Here is a 21,532-nt window from a genome sequence, read left to right as displayed (position 1 = left end):
ATTAAGACTTTGGTTTTTGTTAGATTGACTCTAAGGCCCTTCTAATCTAAACATTGCTTCCGCACTTGAGACTTCTCTTCTAGTACTGATAGTGATTCAGCTATTAGAGCAAGGTCATCAGCATAGATAAGCTCCCAGAGGCATCCCATCTTGAATTCTTCTGTTATTGCCTGGAGGACTATGATGAATAAGAGGAGGCTGAGAACTGGTCCTTGGTGAACCCCTAATCCTACCCGGAATTCTTCATTATACTTGTTGCTAACCCTCACCTTACTAACAGCATCCCTGTATATGGCCTGTACAGCTCTCCCAAACCACTCATCTAGCCCTAGTTTCTGCATTGACCCCCAGATAAGTGATCAGGGGACCCTGTCAAAGCTTTCTCCATGTAAACGAAAGCCAGATACAGAGGTTTATCTATGGCTAGGTATTTCTCCTGTAGTTGTCTTACCAGAAAAATGGCATCAGTGGTGCTTTTCCCTGTCACTAACCCAAACTGCATCTCATCTAGACTGACTCTCTCCCTAATTAGTTGGGCTATGACCCTCTCCATGACTTTCATTACCATATCCAACAACTTGATACCTCTCTAATTATTTGATCTAATACATCTCCTTTAACTTTGTAGCAGTTGAATATGGTACTGCTACACCAGTCATTCGGTATGACTCCTTCATGTATCACCTGATTGACTATATGGGTGACTAGACTATAGCCAACACTGCCAGATATTTTAAACATCTCTGTGGTGATTCCTGATGGGTCAGGGGCTTTCCATCTTCATACCCTTAATTGCTTTATCTACCTTAGTAGAAATAAACAGCAGTTAGTTTGTAACTGTTGAGGAAGCTATAGTAACTATTGGGAAAGTATGTCATTGTTTTTAAAATTTTGAAGAAATTAAGATCATACGGGATGGTGATGTATTGTGTATTAAATTATGTAGTTTGCTTTTATGCTCAAATTTTCTCAAAGGGCAACTTAATTTTTCATTTCATTTCACAGCTTATAAAATAAATGTCATGAATAAATTACTGTTAAATTAACAGATGGTCTAACACCCCAGCCTGACTACAATGCAGCATTTGAGTTGGTGAGAGTACTTACTGTTCCTCCAACATTCATTGTACTTGTTTCATAAGAATGAAACCTATATAAAAGCACTATGTCTGCATTACATGTCTTCTTATATGATTGTTCTATTGTTTCAGGCTGTGTTAGATATATATAACCATTACATTGTCCTTATCATTACCATGGTTATTTCATGTACCCCTCACATTGCCTATCCATAAGTGCAGTCATCTCTTCTGCTGACATGAGATGATGCCTCTAAAATCTATCTGACCTCTTAGTTCATTCTCAGCAGGTCTTCCACTTAGAATGTCCATTTCTCATTATCACTTTATAAGTTTTTTTCTTTATTTCTGTCTTTTCCTACAAATCATGTAATAATCAATGTTCATTACAGTTAGTCTGTTAACTTTTATCACAGCTTATGCATTAGCAGACACCTACTATTAAAGTGGACATACGAAAGCATGAGCTCAAGCAGCGAGATAAATAACACATTTAGGTTTTTTTTTTATTTTAGTCTTTTTATTTAATAATAGTGACTTTTTAATGTTGAGGCAGCACAAGGAATGTTAATAATTGGCTCTGCTATATAATTAGCACTTATTTCATTACTCCCACTAGTCTGAAAGGTTGACAATAATTAAATCCCTAACTAGAAAGTATTGAATCCAATACAGTAAAGTCTCTATTATTAATTTTGCTTAGGATTATGGCTGATTATTTTATAAGTAACATTTAGAGATTTTTCTTTTTTCACTTAGCTAATCAGTTATTTCATTAAAATGCTCACATTAGTGGGTTACAGAGGTACATTGAGTTAAAATTTTAAGAAAATTAAATAAAGGCAAAGAAGGTTTTGTGAAACGGTGTGAAATTAAACTGGGTTGCCTTTCAAATCATTAAAGGTTGCTGCCATCAAAGAATTTCTATTTGAAAGTTTTAGGTTTGATGTATAGATCTTCATTAATATTCCACATTGCAGCTTGTTTTTTTAAAAATAACCCTGAATCTTTACTTTGTTGTGTATTAACTTAGAAATCTGTATTCAGTTTGCTTAGGTTTCTAACTAATTAGGTATTAGATGTTGCTAGATATAAAGTACTGATAAGGATGCTGATAATTCCATTGCCCCTTTTAAGATAAATTTCATAATAGAAAAAAATAGATAGGTATTAACAATTTATATTATTGAATATTTTGCTAAAACTGTAAGGAATTGAGATTAGCCTGATTGGGCTTTCACATCATTGTAAACAAAATAAAATTAACCTTCTCTCTTGATTGATTATAGGTGTAAGGTCAGCTGATTTTGGTGACATTAGTGAGCGTGTTGAATTCCGAAAAAAGAAAAAGTGCAAGTCATTCCGTTGGTACCTTGAGAATATTTACCCTGAATCTCAGATGCCATTGGATTATTATTCTGTTGGAGAGGTGAGTTTACTCATGTATTTAATCTATTGTTGTAATATAATCAAATGGTGTAGCTTGAGTATTGTAGCTTAAATAATTTTCCTATTATTTTGATCTCTCTTGTTAACCAAGTAATAAATTGATTACATATAAGTTTAGTAGTATTTCAGATAGATTAACACATTAATGATTGTCCATTGCCTAAACACCATTAAATATTTGTTGTTATATTGCTAATATTAGGATGTTTTACTGCTTTTAATAGAGAAATAATGAGTCTGTAGCACAAAAATCAAATCAGTTGCTTTCAAGAAAACTATACCAGTTACTAAACATTGAGAATACAGCATTGTTATCAGCAGAGGCCATTACATATTACGTATCATCCTGTTCTAATGTAATTTTCCAGATTCGAAACAAAGCAAGTGGGTTGTGTCTTGATAGCATGGGACGGAAGAGTGGTGAAAAAGTCGGCATGGTATCTTGTCATGGTTTTGGAGGAAATCAGGTCAGACCAATATACTTATTTGCTATTTACCCAATTCTTTATATCTTTCTCATTAGATTTCTTTTTAAACTTGTATGCAAATATAAAAGTTAAAAAATATGGTGTTTACTTAGTCATAATTACATTACAATAAATAATTAGTAATATAAGTTTAAAAGTAAGTTTAAAAGTAGTTAAATAAATTTCATGATCTAAAATATTTATGAGTATATATTTTAGTGCAGGATTATAAATTTCAATTACATTATATTATTTGAGGTTGTGTATTCCTACTTCATGTAAAAAAATTCAAGACTGTTTTAATCCAGTTATTTTGTAACTGTATTATTAGCACCTGTTTTTTTGAAATTGCTCAGATTATAACATTCCTTTGGCTAATTAGCTAACTCTGAGCATTATAATGGTAACTTACTGCTAATTTCCTGTACTGTAAATTATGAATAATGAAGTGAACTTGTCTGACATAGTTTGAGCCCTGTAATAAAATTTAGTGTTCTAGTTCACATTAACCAAGCGGATACAATTTGGAACATTAGAAATATATTCACTCGTCTTTCTATGGCAGCATAAAAAGTGGATGTAAAATTATGATGATATATGTACGTTTATATGTATGTACATACATATATATATATATATATATATAGGCATATGTGTACATAGACATTCATGTGTGAATATATATATATGTATGTACGTATACATATGTGTGTGTGTGTATATATATATGTATGTATATATATGTATCTATATATATATATATATATATATATATATATATATATATATATGAAATGGATTAGTGTCATTTATAATACAAATGCTTTCAAAAATATTTATGTTGTAAATTAATTTTATGTTATTCCTTTTAGGCAATCAGACTATTGGAATATATATGATAAATTGTATATCAATTTACTTTCTTTTTTTTTTTTTGTTATTTTATGTCAATTTAGTCAGTGAGTAAAAATATAGGAATTACTTTTGGGTCGTGTTAATTTTGGACATTACTCTGTGACCTCCTTTTATACTTAGAATGATTTTTGTGCTTGAATATGAATTAGCAGTATATATGTATTAATGTCTTGGTTTGGTTAATTTTTGTTGGATTAATTTTGTTTACAAGTCAGAATATAGAAATTGCTTAATATTATTTATCATCACCATTTTAATGTCCACTTCCTTAAGCTAGCATAGATTGTGTGGATCTCCACTACAATAAATAGCTATTCGTCTTGAAGGCTACACCATAAAAGATTACTAGAAATTAAATTTCCCAGGGGCTCAAGAATAATAAAGGCAACTAATAATACTTTGTGTGTGTGTGTGTGTGTGTGTATAAATAACTAGCTAGTTGATAAAACCTATGTTTACTTTAGTGCTATTTGCATAAAAACTGATCATTGAATAGACTTGCTTTGTTATTAATTTCTTTTGTTAAAGTGATTAGCTGGTTGTTTAATATTTCCATTCATCCATGTGAAATTGTGCTTTAAACTTTTTCTCTTGTGTAATGAAACAAAAGCAAACATTTTTATACTATGAACCAAGAAGAAACTTGGTAAATTTTCGATTGGAAGTAAATGTTTTGAAATTTAATTCTTTGAGTTTTATTGTAAAAGCTTTTAAAATAAAATTAAGTGAAGTTTTATTTGATTGGAGCAATCTTTATTGATATTTATTGGAAGACATTGTAAGGAAATTTGGTATACTTGTACCTGACTTGTGTGTTTAAATCCTGCTGGAGATATAGTATGATCTCCTTGAGGCAAAAACAAGCCCTCTGTTTGACATAGCAGATCATCAATCTGAAGAACTCCTGTACAAAATGGTTCTGGAATAATATTTAAACTTACATGCCTCTTCAGCTAATAAGATCATGTTAATGCTATGATGTAAAAGGTGCAGTAGTTACACTTGCAATAATTAGATTTGGTTCTTTTTATTGAATTAATTGAAGCTTGTATTTATACTTAATTGATTAGCATATTTATGATCTCTCACAAGTTGATTAAATTCCATTATATGGTCCAATTGGTTAGTCTGCTAGAGCAGACTGTAACCAATTGAATGCTTGGAGGCAAATGACAGACACATGCAACACACTAAATAAGATCTAGTTTTTCTCCATATTTTAGCATGCTATTGGTTTTTATTTTATCATCACACAAGGGGTAGAATGTTGTCACTTTAGACTAGATTCACACCAAGAACCAATAAACCAGAAAACTACTCATCAATTACCAACACAAGTGTAGTGTTCTATCATTGAATTACCATCCTGGTATACTCTGTTACATTGCTGGTGATGGTTACAGTGTTTTTAATGTAGACTTAATCCAAGAAAATATACAAGCAGTCTAAAAATATTGATTGTCCAACAACACATTGTTGAGGAAATGGCACTGAATCAACTTTATCAAAAATTTCAAAACTATTATCATTAAAGCTTCTTCTTTAAATACATTTCACTTAATATGTTTAATGTAAAGTAGTTGAAAGAAAACAATTTTACTTTGACTTTGCAAATCTACTCAATGTGAATTTCCTTTCATCAACATTTTTACTTTGGTCAGCTCAGTATATTATTACCTTAATATGCTATAAGATTACATATATTTATTTATTGAGTATTTTGCTTGTAATGCAGAATTCCTCAACATTGCCTACCCACATATGTTTTGATTTATCATTAAAATATGTAACATTGTTAACTTATTTTGCAGTTACTTGTATTTAATACATTTATATCATGTTCAGAAAGTATTGCCCAAAATAATTAAAAAGTTGTGGGCTCTTCCTTTTATTGTTACTGTATATTTTTTAGTCCTGTTCAATTCTGGACATTACTATATTAATTTCTGTTATAATTTACTTAACATGTTTTGTGTATTTGAATGTACAATTGTTCCATGAGTCATCCAGAAAATTGTGAATTGAGTAATATATTGTTTAGTTTTATGTTTTTATTGTCATCATACATGTATTTACTGATGTAAATGAAAAAAACAGTTTTTAAAAAAAGCAGCTGGCTGGTAAGACTATTTTATTCATTGTTCTTTCTTTGCTTTATTTTGAATTTTTGTAATATATTTAGTTCACCATGGAGTAGTAAATTTACAATGTTTTTGATTATATTCTAGATTGTCACCGTTTTTTTATAATGGGTCTATTATCTAACAAACTACCATTATTATATGGCTGTGGCCTGGTGGATCATTGGAACTGACAGAATTGTTAGAGCATTAGAAAAAATGCCTTGTATCATTTCTTCTAACACTTTACAGTCTGAGTTCAAATTTTACCTAAATCAGCTTAGCCTTTCCTTCTTTCAAATTCATTAAAATAAACTACCAATCTAAGTTCTGGCATTGAGTGTACAGACTAACTCTCCCCTAAAAATACTGTGGCCTTATACTTGAATCAGGAACTATTATTTTTACTTATATTTTACTGGGTAATACCTTAAACTACTTTTCCTTCACGATTACTCCTTCAAGTCTTTCCTCCTTTTTAACATCCATTTCATCCCCTTCTCATTGCAATAGATGAAATTACATACTCTCCACATCTCAGTAACAAGATATGCACCATTATTCCTTTAACTACAATTCTTTACCTGTTTAATATTTAGCATGTGCATGTATACATATATATATATATATATGCACACACACACACATGTGTATATATATATTTATACATATATATATATATGTATGTATGTATAACGGGAAAGTTTACGGAAATAAACAAAAGACGAAGGCAGGTGGAGTACAAACAAACAAATGTATTAGTATAGCGCTCAGGAATAGAAATAGAAAAAGTCTTTTACGTTTCGAGCCTACGCTCTTCGACAGAAAGATACACAGAAAAAAACAAGGAGAGAAAAAATGCATGTATATACATATATAGATATATATATATATAAATCCAAATTGAGGGATTGGAATGGGCAAAATCCAGGCTATAAAGGGTACTCTACTGGCTACATCTCCTGCAAGTTAATACATTTATATCATGTTCAGAAAGTATTGCCCAAAATAATTAAAAAGTCGTGGGCTCTTCCTTTTATTGTTACTGTATATTTTTTAGTCCTGTTCAATTCTGGACATTACTATATTAAAATGTAACCTTCATTTAACTAAGGTATCTTTGGCCTGATGAGTAGCTAGTGGAGCACCCCTCATTGAGTAATTACTACTTCCAAAGTTCTGCTAGCTAAGAAACCTGTGTAACCTGGATTTTACATACTCCCTTCCCTCAATTTGGATTTTTATTCACATTCATAGCAATCCTTTTTGCTAACCATGAACTATAAAATAACTTTTTCAGCTTATCAAAGTTTGGTATGGGAAAAACCTACAACCTTCTACACCAATAAACAATTATTGTTCCTGAAAGTTGTTTTTTATACCCACTACAGACTGCTCAAAGCTTACTAACTTCCTACACCTGGATCCTTGGATCTTAAAATTACATATTCTGTGTGTAAGGCAGTAGAGTAAGAAGAAACAGTGGAGTGTAAGCTTTAACTGCCTAGCAGTATTTAGCTCCTATACCTCTATCTTCTGACTTCATATCCTGCAGAGTTGACTTATGTTATTGTCGTGCATAGGAAATGAAAAGAGATTCACCTACCTTCCTCTCATTAACTGCCTGTCTAGTAGTAATCTCTCTGACAGTCTTGCCCTACCCATCACCCAGTACAAGCAGCTGCTATCTGACCAACCCGGGAGCGAATTCCCTTGCATCTGTTTGCAATTCCTCTGGTGGGCAAAAAGAGGCTGACACTCACCTCTCTCCCTCCAATTCCCCTCTCACACTTCCTCTTCTGGTCAATCTCTTGACCACTGACATCATGACCCTATTCTTCAGGTTATCCCCATAGTTATCCATTCAGATTTGATAAAAAAAAAAAGGACATTATTAGTTCACTATGATAAATTCCCCTCTTATATTGGCTTCATGCCAATATAAGAATAATGATGTTTACTACTATTTCCTTTGTTGAAGGTAATTCATAATTATAATTGATAATTACATGAATAAATGAACCAAGGCAAGATAAATGTCATAGTGTAAATAATAAACTTCCAGCATACTAGTTGCTGCTATTATATTTAGAAAGACCTGAATGTCACAACTTCCTTAATCACTTGAAATCAAGAGTTCTGATCACCCATTAATTTATATCTGAACTCCTGAAATATCTATCAGCTACATTTATCTATCACACAGGCATGTCAATGATGTCAACACTGGTGTGCAAAGACATATTTTCACAACAATATCCAAATTTTTATCTTGTACTTTATGGCTTATCTATGTTGTCCAGCTAAAGTTGCAATGGCTGATAAGCTGCAATTCTACTTTGTTAGGTACTTTACTTCATGTACTATCTACAGCCTGGAGTATTACATAGGATTTACTGAACTAGACTATCATTTTATTAAAGAAATACAATACATTAAAATAACAGTTTATAAATAGAGCAGAAAATATAAAGTAGATATAAAATTATAGAGATGGAAATGATTTCAAATATAGTAAAAGATCATTTCAGCCCATAATACTGGGATGTAAAGAAATATCATCTCATCATCTCAATATTTGGTATGGAGATATATAGAGCATCTCAATATATTTTGCAGAAGTGTTAGAGGAAGATTATCTTAATACTATTCATATGTTCACTTCTATAATTATGTTTTCACCAATAATACAACTATAACTTGGCTTTGTTAAGATCAACTGAAAAATGTTACTGCATAGACTTTTAGCTAAGCTGTCTGAATAAATCTGAATCACAATTTCTATTATCATTGTTCTTTTTAATTTCATAATGACGACTTTTTATTCTCCAGTCTACACAGCACTGCTAAATGTTTCAGCTTTCAGCATTCATTGTCATGTCACTTCTGATGATGCATTTTTACACTGGCAAAGAACAAAAGTAATCAACTTTGATAGTGTTGCAACTAGTTCTTTTGGATTGACTCATGTGTGTGTTTGCATGTATGTATGTATATGTGTGTGTATGTATGTATGTATATATATATATATATATATATATTATATATATATATATATATATATTATGATAAATTCAATTACACAGTTTTTGCTTTTTTTTTTGGTTGGGGGAGATGGATTCAAAACTTTGGCAATGTTACAGCTCCAAGAATAAAATAAGACAAAATAATTGGTATGCTTTTTTGCCCCCTCTTTTTCATAAAGTGAACATCTCAACTGCATATATATATATATATATATATATATATACTAGCCAATGAAAAATGTGGATGCATAGTAACAATATTATTAACAATTAAACCAGGAAAAGTAGAGGACAAGAAAAATCTCATAAAAATTAGAACTTAAAAATATTGCTGCTAAAATTAGAATTTTAAATTTTAAAAAAAATATGAAAATGTATCTAAGAGGTACTTTTTAATTTTAGCGACAATATTTTAAGCTCTAATTTTAATGGGTTTTTTTCTTGTCCTCTACTTTACCAGGTTTAATTTTTAAGAATATTGTTACTATACGTCCACATTTTTCATTGGCTAGTCTAGTGCTTTTACAGGCATTGCAATAATAATAAAGTTTGAATTAAAAATGTATAAAATTAACACTTTTTGCAGTCATTTTAAATTCAAAAATTTCCAAGAAAATTCAAACAAAATTTTTTTTTTCATTTGACCAATTCTCATTTAGAAATTAATTCTAAAATGAATGATAATCATTGCAACTTTGCCTTTTCTGGACATAATGTACATACTGTAATTTCAGTACTGTAGAGAGAGACAAAGTTACAAATGAATATATTTAAAGAATTTTATAAAAAATGAAAAAAAAAAATGATGATACAAATTTAATAAAATGACTTTATTTTAAATAAATTAAATTAATATTGAATAGAATATAATTACAAGTAGCATTTGGCTTTTCTGAACAGCCTTACTACAAACTTCAGTACTGCTCATAGAGACAAGGTCACAAATAATCATATTCTATTTACTATAAAATTAATTAGTCATGTATGAGTAGTGTCCCTTGAATATCATGCAAAAATTGATAAAAATTTGAGAATTAAAATTAAATATCTTTTTTTTCTAATAGATAAAATTTTGTGAAACCTTTACCAATATATTCCTTTAACATTTCTCTTTCATATTAATATAATTTCAGTACTGTACAGAGACAAAGTTACAAATGAATATATTTAATAAAATGACTTTATTTTAGATAAATTAAATTAATACTGAATCATATAATAATTCTGCTTGTTCCTTCCTTAGTTTGTCCGTCCATTATGCTCTTCATACAATATATAAGAGGAGCAACAAAGAAGTAGTGAGAGAGAAAGAGTCAGAGGGAGTGATAGTGTGTGTTTGTGAACATGTGACATTCTGTGTCACATGTATATAGATATGTATAGATATGTGTAAACTGTAAATCAGGGATGGGATTTTTATCTATATATCTAATGAAACAAATTTTGAAATTGAAATCAAATGTTATATATTCGGACAAATATATCTATCTAATAAAATAAATAGATAAATCAAATTTTGAAATTGAAATATAATATTACTCAAAATGTGGAGGTTTTTTTTTTTTGTCGTGGGTGTGTGGTGGATATCTTCAGCAATACATCTGAGGAAGCAAGAAGAAGCAGAGTAATTCTTTCGTCAAAGAACAAACTGCCTCCTGATCAGTGAAGAAGTTTTGAGACAACTTCCAGGTGACTGCCGCACCTATTATAGTACAGATAATTTTTTGACAGATGATCCTGCTGAGTCTGAACACTATCCACTTAAATTTCTAAATCCTTTAACACCATCACGAATGCCTCCTCATAAATTGAGTTTAAAATTTTGCTCAATATAATGCTTCTTCGTAACATTTCTATCCAGAATGGACTCTGCAATGGTACAAGACTGGAAGTAGTGGCCATGCATCAACATTCAATCGAGGCTCACTATTTGGCAGACGTGTCCTCGTCCCCAGAATAAAGCTTGATCCAAGTGACCCTAACTTGCCATTCACCTTGTTTCCTGTCCATTTGTCATATGCCATGACTATTAACATGTCACAAGAGCAGACATTTAAGAAGATGGGATTGTTCTTACCTCAGCCAGTGTTCAGTCACAGGCAGTTGTATGTGGCATACTCTAGAGCTCACAAACTCTCAGATGTAAGGGTTAAGGTGATGGAGACAGACAGACAAGGAACGAGAAGAGGGCGAACTGTTACTAAGAACATTGTCTATTGAGAGATACTGACTTGAAGGAGTGGGGTGTTTTCAGAAATTCTGGTGACTCTTGATTGCATTAGGTATGTGTCATTGATTTATATGTATGCATTACATATACAGGCACAGGAGTAGCTTGCTTCCCAACCACATCGTTCTGGGTTAAGTCCCACTGCATGGCATCTTAGGCAAGTGTCTTCTACTATAGCCTCAGGCTGACCAAAGCCTTGTGAGTGGATTTGGTAGAGAGAAAGAAGCCCATCATATATATGTATATGTTTGTGTGTCTGTGTCCCCCAACATCACTTGACAACTAATGCTGGTGTGTTTATGTCCCTGTAACTTAGTGGTTTGGCAAAAGTGACCAATAGAATAAGTACTAGGCTTACAAAGAATAAGTCCTGGGGGTCGGTTTGCTCAACTAAAGGCAGTGCTTTAGTATGGCTGCAGTGAAATGACTGAAACAAATACATGTGTATATATATATATATATATATATATATAAATATATATAAATTAAATGAATATCTTTCAAAAGAGGAAATTATTTATATGCGGTATGCATTATATAGTTTTGTACATATAATAGGGCTATTGTTTTCTGTATTCATATTGGAGGAAACTGGCATGGCCCTATGTTGGGAGAGGGAGTACCACAGACTAATTGGCATTGACAATCTGTGCACACATGGTGGATGTTCCCAATTATCTCTAGGTATTGTTTATTTTCCCAGCTTATTAGTATTGTATGTTTTAAAAGGATAGAATTAATAGCTAAACTTTATGTATTTGTAAATAGAATTGTACAAATATACACAATTTGAGTATTTGCTGCCTTAGTATTTCATTCTATTATATATGTAGAGATTTTAATTTCTCCTTTCTTCAATGCGTTATTTTTATACACTCATATATGTTTGAAAATTTTTTAAATAGTGAAAATTGAGTGTTAAAATATTTGAATTTTTGTCATTTGCCTTTTCTGAACAGCCCCACTACATGATTCAGTACTGCTCATAGAGACAAAATCAAAAAAAAAAGAAAAACTAAAATATCTTATTAAAATGATTTATTCAAAAATGATCTTTAAAAATTACGGAGATGTACTCGCATAGCAAGTAATTTGATCTGAGATCGTGTGCTGAAACGAAAACAATTGCAGCGTGGAAGGTGTTTATAAGCCATTTAAGAAACACACAAAAGCCGTTCGATTCACTTCAACATTTAAGTTTAATTTGTCAAAATATTTTCGTCGCTAAAATCCGCGACCTGTTCACTGACAAAGTCCGTGCTGCATCTCGAGATGCAGCACGGACTTTGTCAGTGAACAGGTCGCGGATTTTAGCGACGAAAATATTTTGACAAATTAAACTTAAATGTTGAAGTGAATCGAACGGCTTTTGTGTGTTTCTTAAATGGCTTATAAACACCTTCCACGCTGCAATTGTGATCTTTAAAAAGCCATACCACAATAAATTAAGCAAAAAAAATTTTAATTCATGCAAAAATTGATAAAAATTTGAGAATTAAAATTAAATATCTTTTTTCCTAATGGATAAAATTTTAAGAAACCTTTAGCATTTCTCTTCCATATTAATATCAATATAATAATTCTTAATCAAAATTAAAAGAATGGTGTGGATTCAAAATGTCAATGTTATACGTTACTACCCATCAATCAACCAGTTTGGTCTATATATGTTTTCTCTTAACTTTTGTTCTACTGCACCAGATTTTAAGTATTTTATGTCTAATTGTACCTTAGCACTAGTCAAATATAATTAAAAAAATTAAATTTGATTTCGATTAAAACTGAATTAGTGAGACTGCTTGGAAGATGCCAACTGCGACAAAAAAGTTACGTTAAGAATATTATTCAACTACTACCATAGTTGAATGATGTATATATATATATATATATATATATATATATGGCGGTGCCCCAGCATGGCCACAGCTCGTGAGCTGAAACTAGATAAAATAAAATAAAAAATAATAAATAAAAAATAAAAAATTTAAAAAAATAAAATTTTAAAAAAATAAAATTTTAAAAAAATATAAGAACAATGAAACTCGGTTAAATCAGAAATACTTTGCAAATCTTTGAAAGGTATGCTTTTCAAAAATCTGGGAAAAATTCATTTATGAATGGTTCAAATTCATTAAATTTTTTTATTTTGTGAAAATGGATTTGGCTATATATGTAAATAAATATATTTTCTATCATATTTTGTATCATAAACTATGCTAAACTGCTAACTCAAGAGTAAAAAGTATTCTAAAATGTTATTTTGTGTTGGCTATATTTAGATCTGTCTTCAACAGTTATTTTAATAATAAATTATTACAGTCCTTCAAAGAGCAAGCACTTCATAATTTTCCATAGCAGTGAATAAACATAAATGACACATCAAAATTCTAAATAAATCAGCACATTATTTTTTGATGACTTAAAGTAAATTGATATATAGTTTCAAGATAAAAATAGATTTTAAAGTCAACATATCTAGGCCAATCAAAAATATCAGAATGACACATATCTAGAAATGTATACATTTAAAAGATGCAGGAGTGGCTATGTGGCAAGTAGCTTGCTTGCCAACCATATGGTTCCACCTTCAGTCCCACCCATTTCTTTTTAACACACTAGAAACACTTCTTGTTTAGTCTTGGAAAAACCTAATGAAATAAAGACATATGTATTGGTCCTGATAAATCTTTGCCACCATCTTCCACCTGTTCTAACTGGGGTAACCACTTGCTCTTGTCCCCTTATCATACTTAACATCTCATCATAAAACCATCTTCCTGAATACTACTTCCTTCCCCTTCAGTGAGTGGGGAGAGGTCTTATCTTGTGAACTACTTGGTAAACTTAGGGCCAATGCCACCTAAAAAGTACCCAGTACACATACTAAACTCATTGATATTAGGAAGGGCATCCAGCCATAGAAGCCATGCCAAAGCAGACATTAAAGTTTGGCACAGTCTTTTGTCATACCAGCCTTTGTTGAACCATACAGTCTATGCCAGCATTGAAAACAGACATTAAATGGTAATGATAATGATGATCAGGAATACATTCACAAAAGTAAAAAGGATATTTATAGTTTATCTTCCAGTAGAAGTCAGATGGAGATAAACAAATGAGAATACATTACAAAAGGTTTTAAGTTTCTAGAGAACTGAAGATGTATATCAAGGATTAAATAAAGTGATTTTTAAAAACTTGAGCTTAGGTCTGATTTGAAATTGAAAGTAAAAATAATTTAATTATATGTTTGTTTTCAATTAAAATAATTCATTTGATGACTGGATGAGCTCAAATTCAAAAGTAAAGCTTTTGAAGCTACTAAAATTTGTAACATCAACATTATTAGTTTACTCTGAACTGTTGTTGTTAATGTATTGCAACAAGAAAAAGACAAAAATTAATTTAAACCATCTAGAAACTAAAATATTTAAATTCTTTTTTAACCCACTCTCAAAATAGAATTTAATATAATCTTTTAAATAAAATTTAGATACTTTTTGAGTTGCTGCCTGTGACTTATAAAAAGTTGCTGGAGAAGTTGAATTTTATATGTGTGTATGCACAAAGTGCTGTCCAAAGGCATAGGCATACTGGGCAGTTGCCTGGGGTGGCTCATGGGTCTGGTGGTGCAATACTAACTAGGCTCCCAGTTAGTATGGCTTTCTGTCAATATATGATACTATAGACCCCAGGGCATTACTTTGCTCAAGATTGCAAAAATGCTATTAATACAACCCTGCATGCATCTACTTAATGTCCTAATCTAATAGAATTATGATCAAATGTGTTTCAGCTATAACCATCCAGTCTATTTGTATGTGTTAGATTACATTATCCAATGTGTTCTTCCCCTTTTTTTTTAATATGGGTGTTCTTTTTATAGGTTGATGCAAAATATATACCACTTACTATTGAAATTGGTGTAATGGCTGTAGAGAGCAATTAATGCTAACTTTGAAAGCCAAATACAACACTGTATATACTGACATTTATGAATGTTTACTCTTTGTAGCTGTATGATGTTGTTCTTTTTGTTGAGCTCCAGGTCAGCTCTGATTAAGGCAGTACTTTAGGGTCAATAAAAGTACTAGTGAAGAAGTACTGAGGTCAGTTTCTCTCTCTCTCTCTCCCCTATGGGTGAGGGACCAAGAAAGTAACTTTCACATTACAGCTCCACTAATTCATTCACTGCTGCAGTTGTTACAAAAGAGAATGTATTGATTAAGCAAACAACTCTATGGTTATCTCATTTCATAGCCAACTAAGACACTGTGCACCCAGAATCACTTTATCTAATTCGTCCTTCTTTCGTAAAATGATTTGAGAGAAATGTGGTTGCTAGTTCTAGCAATTCATGTGATCACTTGGAGGTTTTCTTGTGTTTATATATGTGTGCATAGAATAGAGTAAATGGGAAAATAGGTTTTGATCACTCAGTAATATTGAAGAAAAAATATTTGAAACAAGCTCTTATAACTAAATAATATCAGTCAAAAAAGTTGTGTACCTATGTAATTACAGACTACAATTTCACACATACACCCAAATAAAAAAAAAGTGTGACAGAAATTGCTTAATTCATTTTCATATCCATTAGTAAGCACTAGTAATAACTATCTGAATACATGATGTCAGTATGAGTACATGAAACACATAGAAAAGGAAGCTTCTGTGTGGACAATTAACTTTTGAGAAGTAACAATTAAACCACCCTCAAATCACGCCCTATAATATTATAAGATTGAAGGATACATTGTATAATGTAGTTGCAGAACTCTAACTGGGAAGATAGTTTTTGTGAGTGGCAAATGCTCAGGAGCAATAAACACTGAAAATGTGCAGAGAACAGCTTCCATCACATTCCAGAGGGGAAAGCTAGAAGTAGTTGACAGCTTCCGTTACTTAGGTGACTGAGTCAGTAGCGGGAGCGGATGCTCAGATAATGTTACCACTAGAATAAGAATAGCCTGGGCAAAGTTCAGAAAGCTTTTACCCCTACTGGTGACAAAGGGTCACTTGCCCAGAGTGAAAGGTAGATTGTATGATGCATGTGTGCAAACTGCCATACTTCACAGCAGTGAAACATGGGCCATGACTGCTGAAGACATGCATAGGCTCGAAAGAAATGAAGTTAGCATGATCCGCTGGATGTGTAATGTCAGTGTGCACACATGACAGAGTGCGAGAACCCTGAGAGAAACATTAGACATAAGAAGCATTGGATGTGGCATGCAAGAGATACATTTGCATTAGTATGGTCATGTACTGCAGATGGACAAGGAGAGCTGTGGGAAGAGGTGCCACTCCCAAACAGTGGAAGGAACTTGGGGTACAGGGAGACACATCATATCAATATTATACAGAGATTGTAAAAGAGTTGTATATCATTCTTTTCTGCAACTGAGACAGTTCATGAAAATAATAGATTCTCAAAATATATCAAGGTTTTGTAGTGAATATGTCCATTATTTTTTGTTATTTATTCTTGGTTGCTGTATTCAAGCTAAATTGTTTAAATGTTGTTCTGTTTATGTTTCAACTCTGCTTTATTCACAAGTTCTTACCCCACTTGATTGATTTCAGATTTTTTCCTATACAAAAAAGCAAGCTCTCCAAACAGACGATGTGTGTCTCGATGTTTCAGCTGTGGGTGGCCCTGTAAAATTATTTCAGTGCCATGGTCTGGGCGGGAACCAGATCTGGGAATATGACAAAGAGGTATGAGAGTCCTCAGACAAAGATCTGAAGACTAAACAACTCCTCAAAAAAAAAAAAAAAAAATTCTATTTAGTCTGCATGCTTAGAATTTAGTTGATTTATCAAGGAATTTAAGTACAATATTAGTATTTTCAATTATTTCAGTCACATTAATTTTCTGTTTATGTACATTAGTCATGCCATTATTCACAGGTAGCTGTTGACTCTTCTCATGCTGTGGAACTTCCATGGTCTTTCAAAATAAAATCATAGGCAACCAATGGAAATTATTATTTTTAGTAGTTGTGTTAGTATTGGTACCTGTCCTATGCTTTAATTTTAGCAAAATAAAAAGGCTTAGGATAGTAGTAACTGTAAAGTATCTAATAATTTTTAGTTGGATTACTTCTTTTTACATTAGAAGATTGACTTAGCTTTTCATTTTCGCATGGTTGATTAAATAAATACTAAGCATGTATTAGAATTGATTCAATCAACTACAGCCCTCTTCTAAAATCAACTACAGCCCTCTTCATTATTAGAAATAATAATTAGTATTAGATATTTTGAATGGAATGAAATATATCTTCATGGCATAATAATTTACAAATTCAGGAAACCAATTTGTGCTGGAACTGAAAGGGATACTGCATTTAATGCTTTGATACTGTATTGTTTTAGAGAAAATTTAAATTCTAATATAACACATTGAAGTGGGTTCTTTAATGATATATATAAAGAGAAGCTAATTTTGTATTTTAGATGGAGTAGTTAGCAGTAAGAGCACTCATAAAATAAATTCTTCCAAATATTTGAAAGACTCTCTAGAAGCAGTTGATTACTTCTGATACTTAGATGGAAGGAGGTGTTTTGAGATAACAATAGCCATAATAGGAGCAGAGTGAAAAATTCAAGATGTTATTTCAGTTGGTAAGAGAAAGAATTCTCTCTGAGTGAAGGGCAATTGTATGATGCATGTAAATGAAGTGTGATGCTGCATGTGTAGCAAAACATTGGACATTGAAATTGGAGGATGTTTTAAATGCTGAAATGAAATGTGATGAACCTGCTCTACTGTTGATTGTTGAGATTCTTTGTTGATATTATAACCTGTGGCTCTGACATATCTCTTACTTACTGGTAAGGGTTTTTGACAGGAAGCGATCTGGCCATAATATCCTGCTTTAATTTATTTATGTCCAACCCATGCCAGCATAAAAATCTAAGCTTTAAATGAATGTATATGTGATGTGTATATATAAGAGTATGCATATGTACAATGTACATTTAGTTATACATGCTTACACAAGCACATGCCCATAAATGTACATGCATGCTTGTGTGTGTGCGTGTCTACTCTTTCACACACACCCACACAAATACATATTATAGACCAAGATTTACTAAGTAATGTTCATAACAATTAAAAGTTAATTTTGTTCATTTCAACCCAGTTTTTTTGCTATAGTTTACATTTTTTTTCCTTCAAGGAAAGGCATAAACCTTATGATTTGATTTTACTTCTTTTCTGTTGATAAAAACTTTGTTGCAGCTTTTAACTCAGCTGATTATTAGTTCTCTAAAGATCCTATAGAAAAACTAACAAGTAGCTTCAGGAGTGGAAGTTATAGGAAAATTAACATGGGTTAAAGATATGACTGTCATAGAATTAATAAGATTTTTTTTTTTACTTTCTTTTATTATTATTTTTGCTCATTCTTGCTCTATCCCAACTCACAACTGAATTCCATGGAACATGTGTGTGTACTTTACAGTTTACATTGGTATTCTGGCTCTGGCACAGTCATATGTCACCAACATATATATCCCAACTATGGCATCTGTAGTCATACAAATATATTAGACAACCAATGCGCAAACTCACAAATGTATCGGATAAACTTAGTGTGACTACAATCTTTTCTCTTTTTCAAGCATCAAATTTTTAACTCACTGATATTATTATTTTCATATAGTAGTGTCAGCTTTACCTCTCCATTGGAATATAGCTCAAGTTTTCTCTTTAATTGCAGTAAATTTTCGATCACCATTCATTCAGATGACAAAAGTTTTTTTTTTCTTTTTCTTCTCTTTATGCTGCTGCCGCTGCTGTTATGTTTGTGTTTTTTATTCTTTTTCATTTTGTTTATAATGTGTAATTTATTTTATACATATTTTTTGTCTTTTTGTTTATCGTGTTTGTATGTATGTGTGTGTGTGCCTTGTGATTGCTTGCAGGTTTAGATCTGAGTTAAGCTTGTTATATTCTCTTTCAGCTGATGTTTCTTTGAGGTTTTTTCTTTCCTATTTTTTGTTGTGAGGAAATTAAGTCTTTAATATTACTTTCTTTTAAAACATTCCTTTCCATCCACTGAAAAGATGAGAGGAAAAAAAACTCAATGGAAATAACTAAATCCCTATATTATTATTAGCTGCTGAAGACAGAAGGCTTTGTTTCAGGCCTGTTTACTTATCCAACCGTTTAATTAATCCTTCACTTATACATACATGCATACACACATGCATGTGTGTGTGTGTGTGTATATGTGTTAGATGTGCTTAAATTTCTTTTAGTTTGATGAGTGTAAATTATTTTTACTATGTAACCATTGTCCGTTCTGTTTGTTTGCATGCCGTGGGCATCCATTCCATCATACCTTGTTGCTGACGTCTGTCGTAGGTGTTTGCCTTCACCAAGAAGAAACAGATAATGCTAGATGAGAACATGTGTCTCCACATATATACACGCAGGGAAAAAGTGGTACTGACACCTTGTCCTAATGCATATGGCGGGTGGGAATACAACAAGCAGGTATAGTTTTCACTGACATTAACATGTGGATCTGGCATACAGCTCCACCTCATCCTCTTCCTCTCCTCCTCCTCCACTTACTTTTCTCCTCTTCAACTTTTCATGTTTTGATTTTGGTTTTAATTTTTTTTTGTTTATTTTTTTGCCCTTTTAAAAAAAGTGTTTAAATTCTCCTCTAACATACCCTCAACTGCCTCTTAACCAAGCCCCCATAAGGATACACACATGCACGCATACACTTAAACATGCACATCTGCATATTTCCCTTATTTAGTGATATTGTTGCCTAGTTGATAGATAATTGTATTTGATAACTAGAGAGGCCCACAAAAACACAGAATTCATATTGCTTCTTGATGTTAGCTAAGTGCTGAAGTGGTTTTATAAATAACTAATTGCAAGTATGTGTTTTCATTAGAGGATCGTGTGTCTGTGTAATATATATATATTTAGACAAAATAGCTTAGTAGGTCTAACTATTTAGACAACCTCCTCATAGATGTACTGGAATATTACTACTACTACTACTACTACTATTATTATTATTATTGGTGAGCTGATAGAATGATTAGTGTGCTAGACAAAAATGTTTACCAGCATTTCATCCATCTTCATGTTCTGAGTTCAAATTCCGCCAAGGTCAACTTCGCCTTTTATCCCATTGCTGGTTGATAAATTAAGTACCAGTTGAGCACTAGAGTTGATATATGTAATCAACTATTATTGTTATTATCACTAATGTAATTTTGTCACACTACTCTTTGGAAAATAATACACTTGATGAGGTAGGAAGACAGATTTTCATTTCATCCACATTCATTCCGATTCAAAATCAGGGGCTAAATATTGCTTTTATTTGCACCCAGTATTTATAGTAACACACATGCACATACAAACATACATTGCATGTACATGTATATGTGTTTGTGGCTGCTAAAATCTGCAAACTACAGTTTACTTCTGACCATGCTCTCTTAAATTCCCAATTATAGACTTAAGTGTTTTAAGTTACTATTTTCTTCACACTTCCATAGTTTCTGGTAATAACTGGAAATGTAAAACCAGATGTACATTTGCATTTTCTTCTTAATGTTTGAAGTGATGTTAACTCATTTTTCAAGATTGCTATTAACTATATCAGATACTGGGATAATGATGCAGGCAAGTGCTTGGATTTGTCATAAAGAGTTACTAAACAGAGTCCATAAATTCAGATATATTTTAGAAAATTCTCATTAGTAATAAAATCTTGTCACATTATAGAACTACTTAAAAAGTTCTAAAAAGGAAATTATGTTTGTGGGAGAAGTAATAACTTGTTAAAGTGCAATGAAATATGATCATTGCCCTAATGAAATCTTGAGTCTAAAGACTTCTAAATTTCATCTTTAATTGCAACCAATTAATAGTGAGTAGGAAACCTATTATTTCTGTAGTAGTCAAAGTGTCTGTTAAAACAAACAGAAAACAAAACTGAGCAAGTATTTGAATGTTAAATGTGAGATTGCAGGAGCAATGACTTTGAGAAGTCATTCTCAGTGAGGAATGACTTTGAGGTGACACTAGCTGTTAGGTAAGATTGAATATCTTTTAAAAATTAATTTTATTAAAAACAGCTAGAATATTTAGCCTTTTACCACTATATTTTTTTTATGAAATGCACCTGTCTACAAGTGTCAATTAATTTTGAAAATAATAAGGAATTTGGACAGATTTAATAAAACAACTTTTTCA

General features: G+C 31.7%; 1 protein-coding gene and 1 long non-coding RNA gene across 19 annotated transcripts in view; one reads left to right on the top strand and one right to left on the bottom strand.

The window, feature by feature from the left end:
- The window catches only part of LOC115209152 (polypeptide N-acetylgalactosaminyltransferase 1), a 612,460-nt gene that overhangs the window by 577,664 nt on the left and 13,264 nt on the right, over window positions 1-21,532 (top strand). For 16 of the 18 annotated variants that reach the window (XM_036502216.1, XM_029777469.2, XM_029777478.2 and 13 more), the window contains 3 exons: window positions 2,369-2,508; window positions 2,897-2,995; window positions 16,873-17,007. In XM_036502216.1, the coding sequence (XP_036358109.1) occupies window positions 2,369-2,508; window positions 2,897-2,995; window positions 16,873-17,007 (374 nt within the window). Of the gene's footprint in view, window positions 1-2,368; window positions 2,509-2,896; window positions 2,996-16,872; window positions 17,008-19,666; window positions 19,799-21,532 lie in introns of all 18 variants that reach the window. The other 2 variants (XM_036502222.1, XM_036502255.1) reach the window with 2 other exon arrangements.
- LOC118763053 lies at window positions 240-20,703 on the bottom strand. The gene is made up of 3 exons (XR_004998804.1): window positions 20,688-20,703; window positions 15,577-15,581; window positions 240-486 (listed from the first exon to the last, which is right to left on the bottom strand). It is a non-coding gene; the product is annotated as an uncharacterized LOC118763053 (long non-coding RNA).

The sequence above is a fragment of the Octopus sinensis genome, linkage group LG1, assembly GCF_006345805.1.
Source record: "Octopus sinensis linkage group LG1, ASM634580v1, whole genome shotgun sequence".
Taxonomy (NCBI): Eukaryota; Metazoa; Mollusca; class Cephalopoda; order Octopoda; family Octopodidae; genus Octopus; species Octopus sinensis.
The sequence above is the reverse complement of the archived record's forward strand: the minus strand, read 5'-3'. Positions and strand labels throughout refer to the sequence as shown.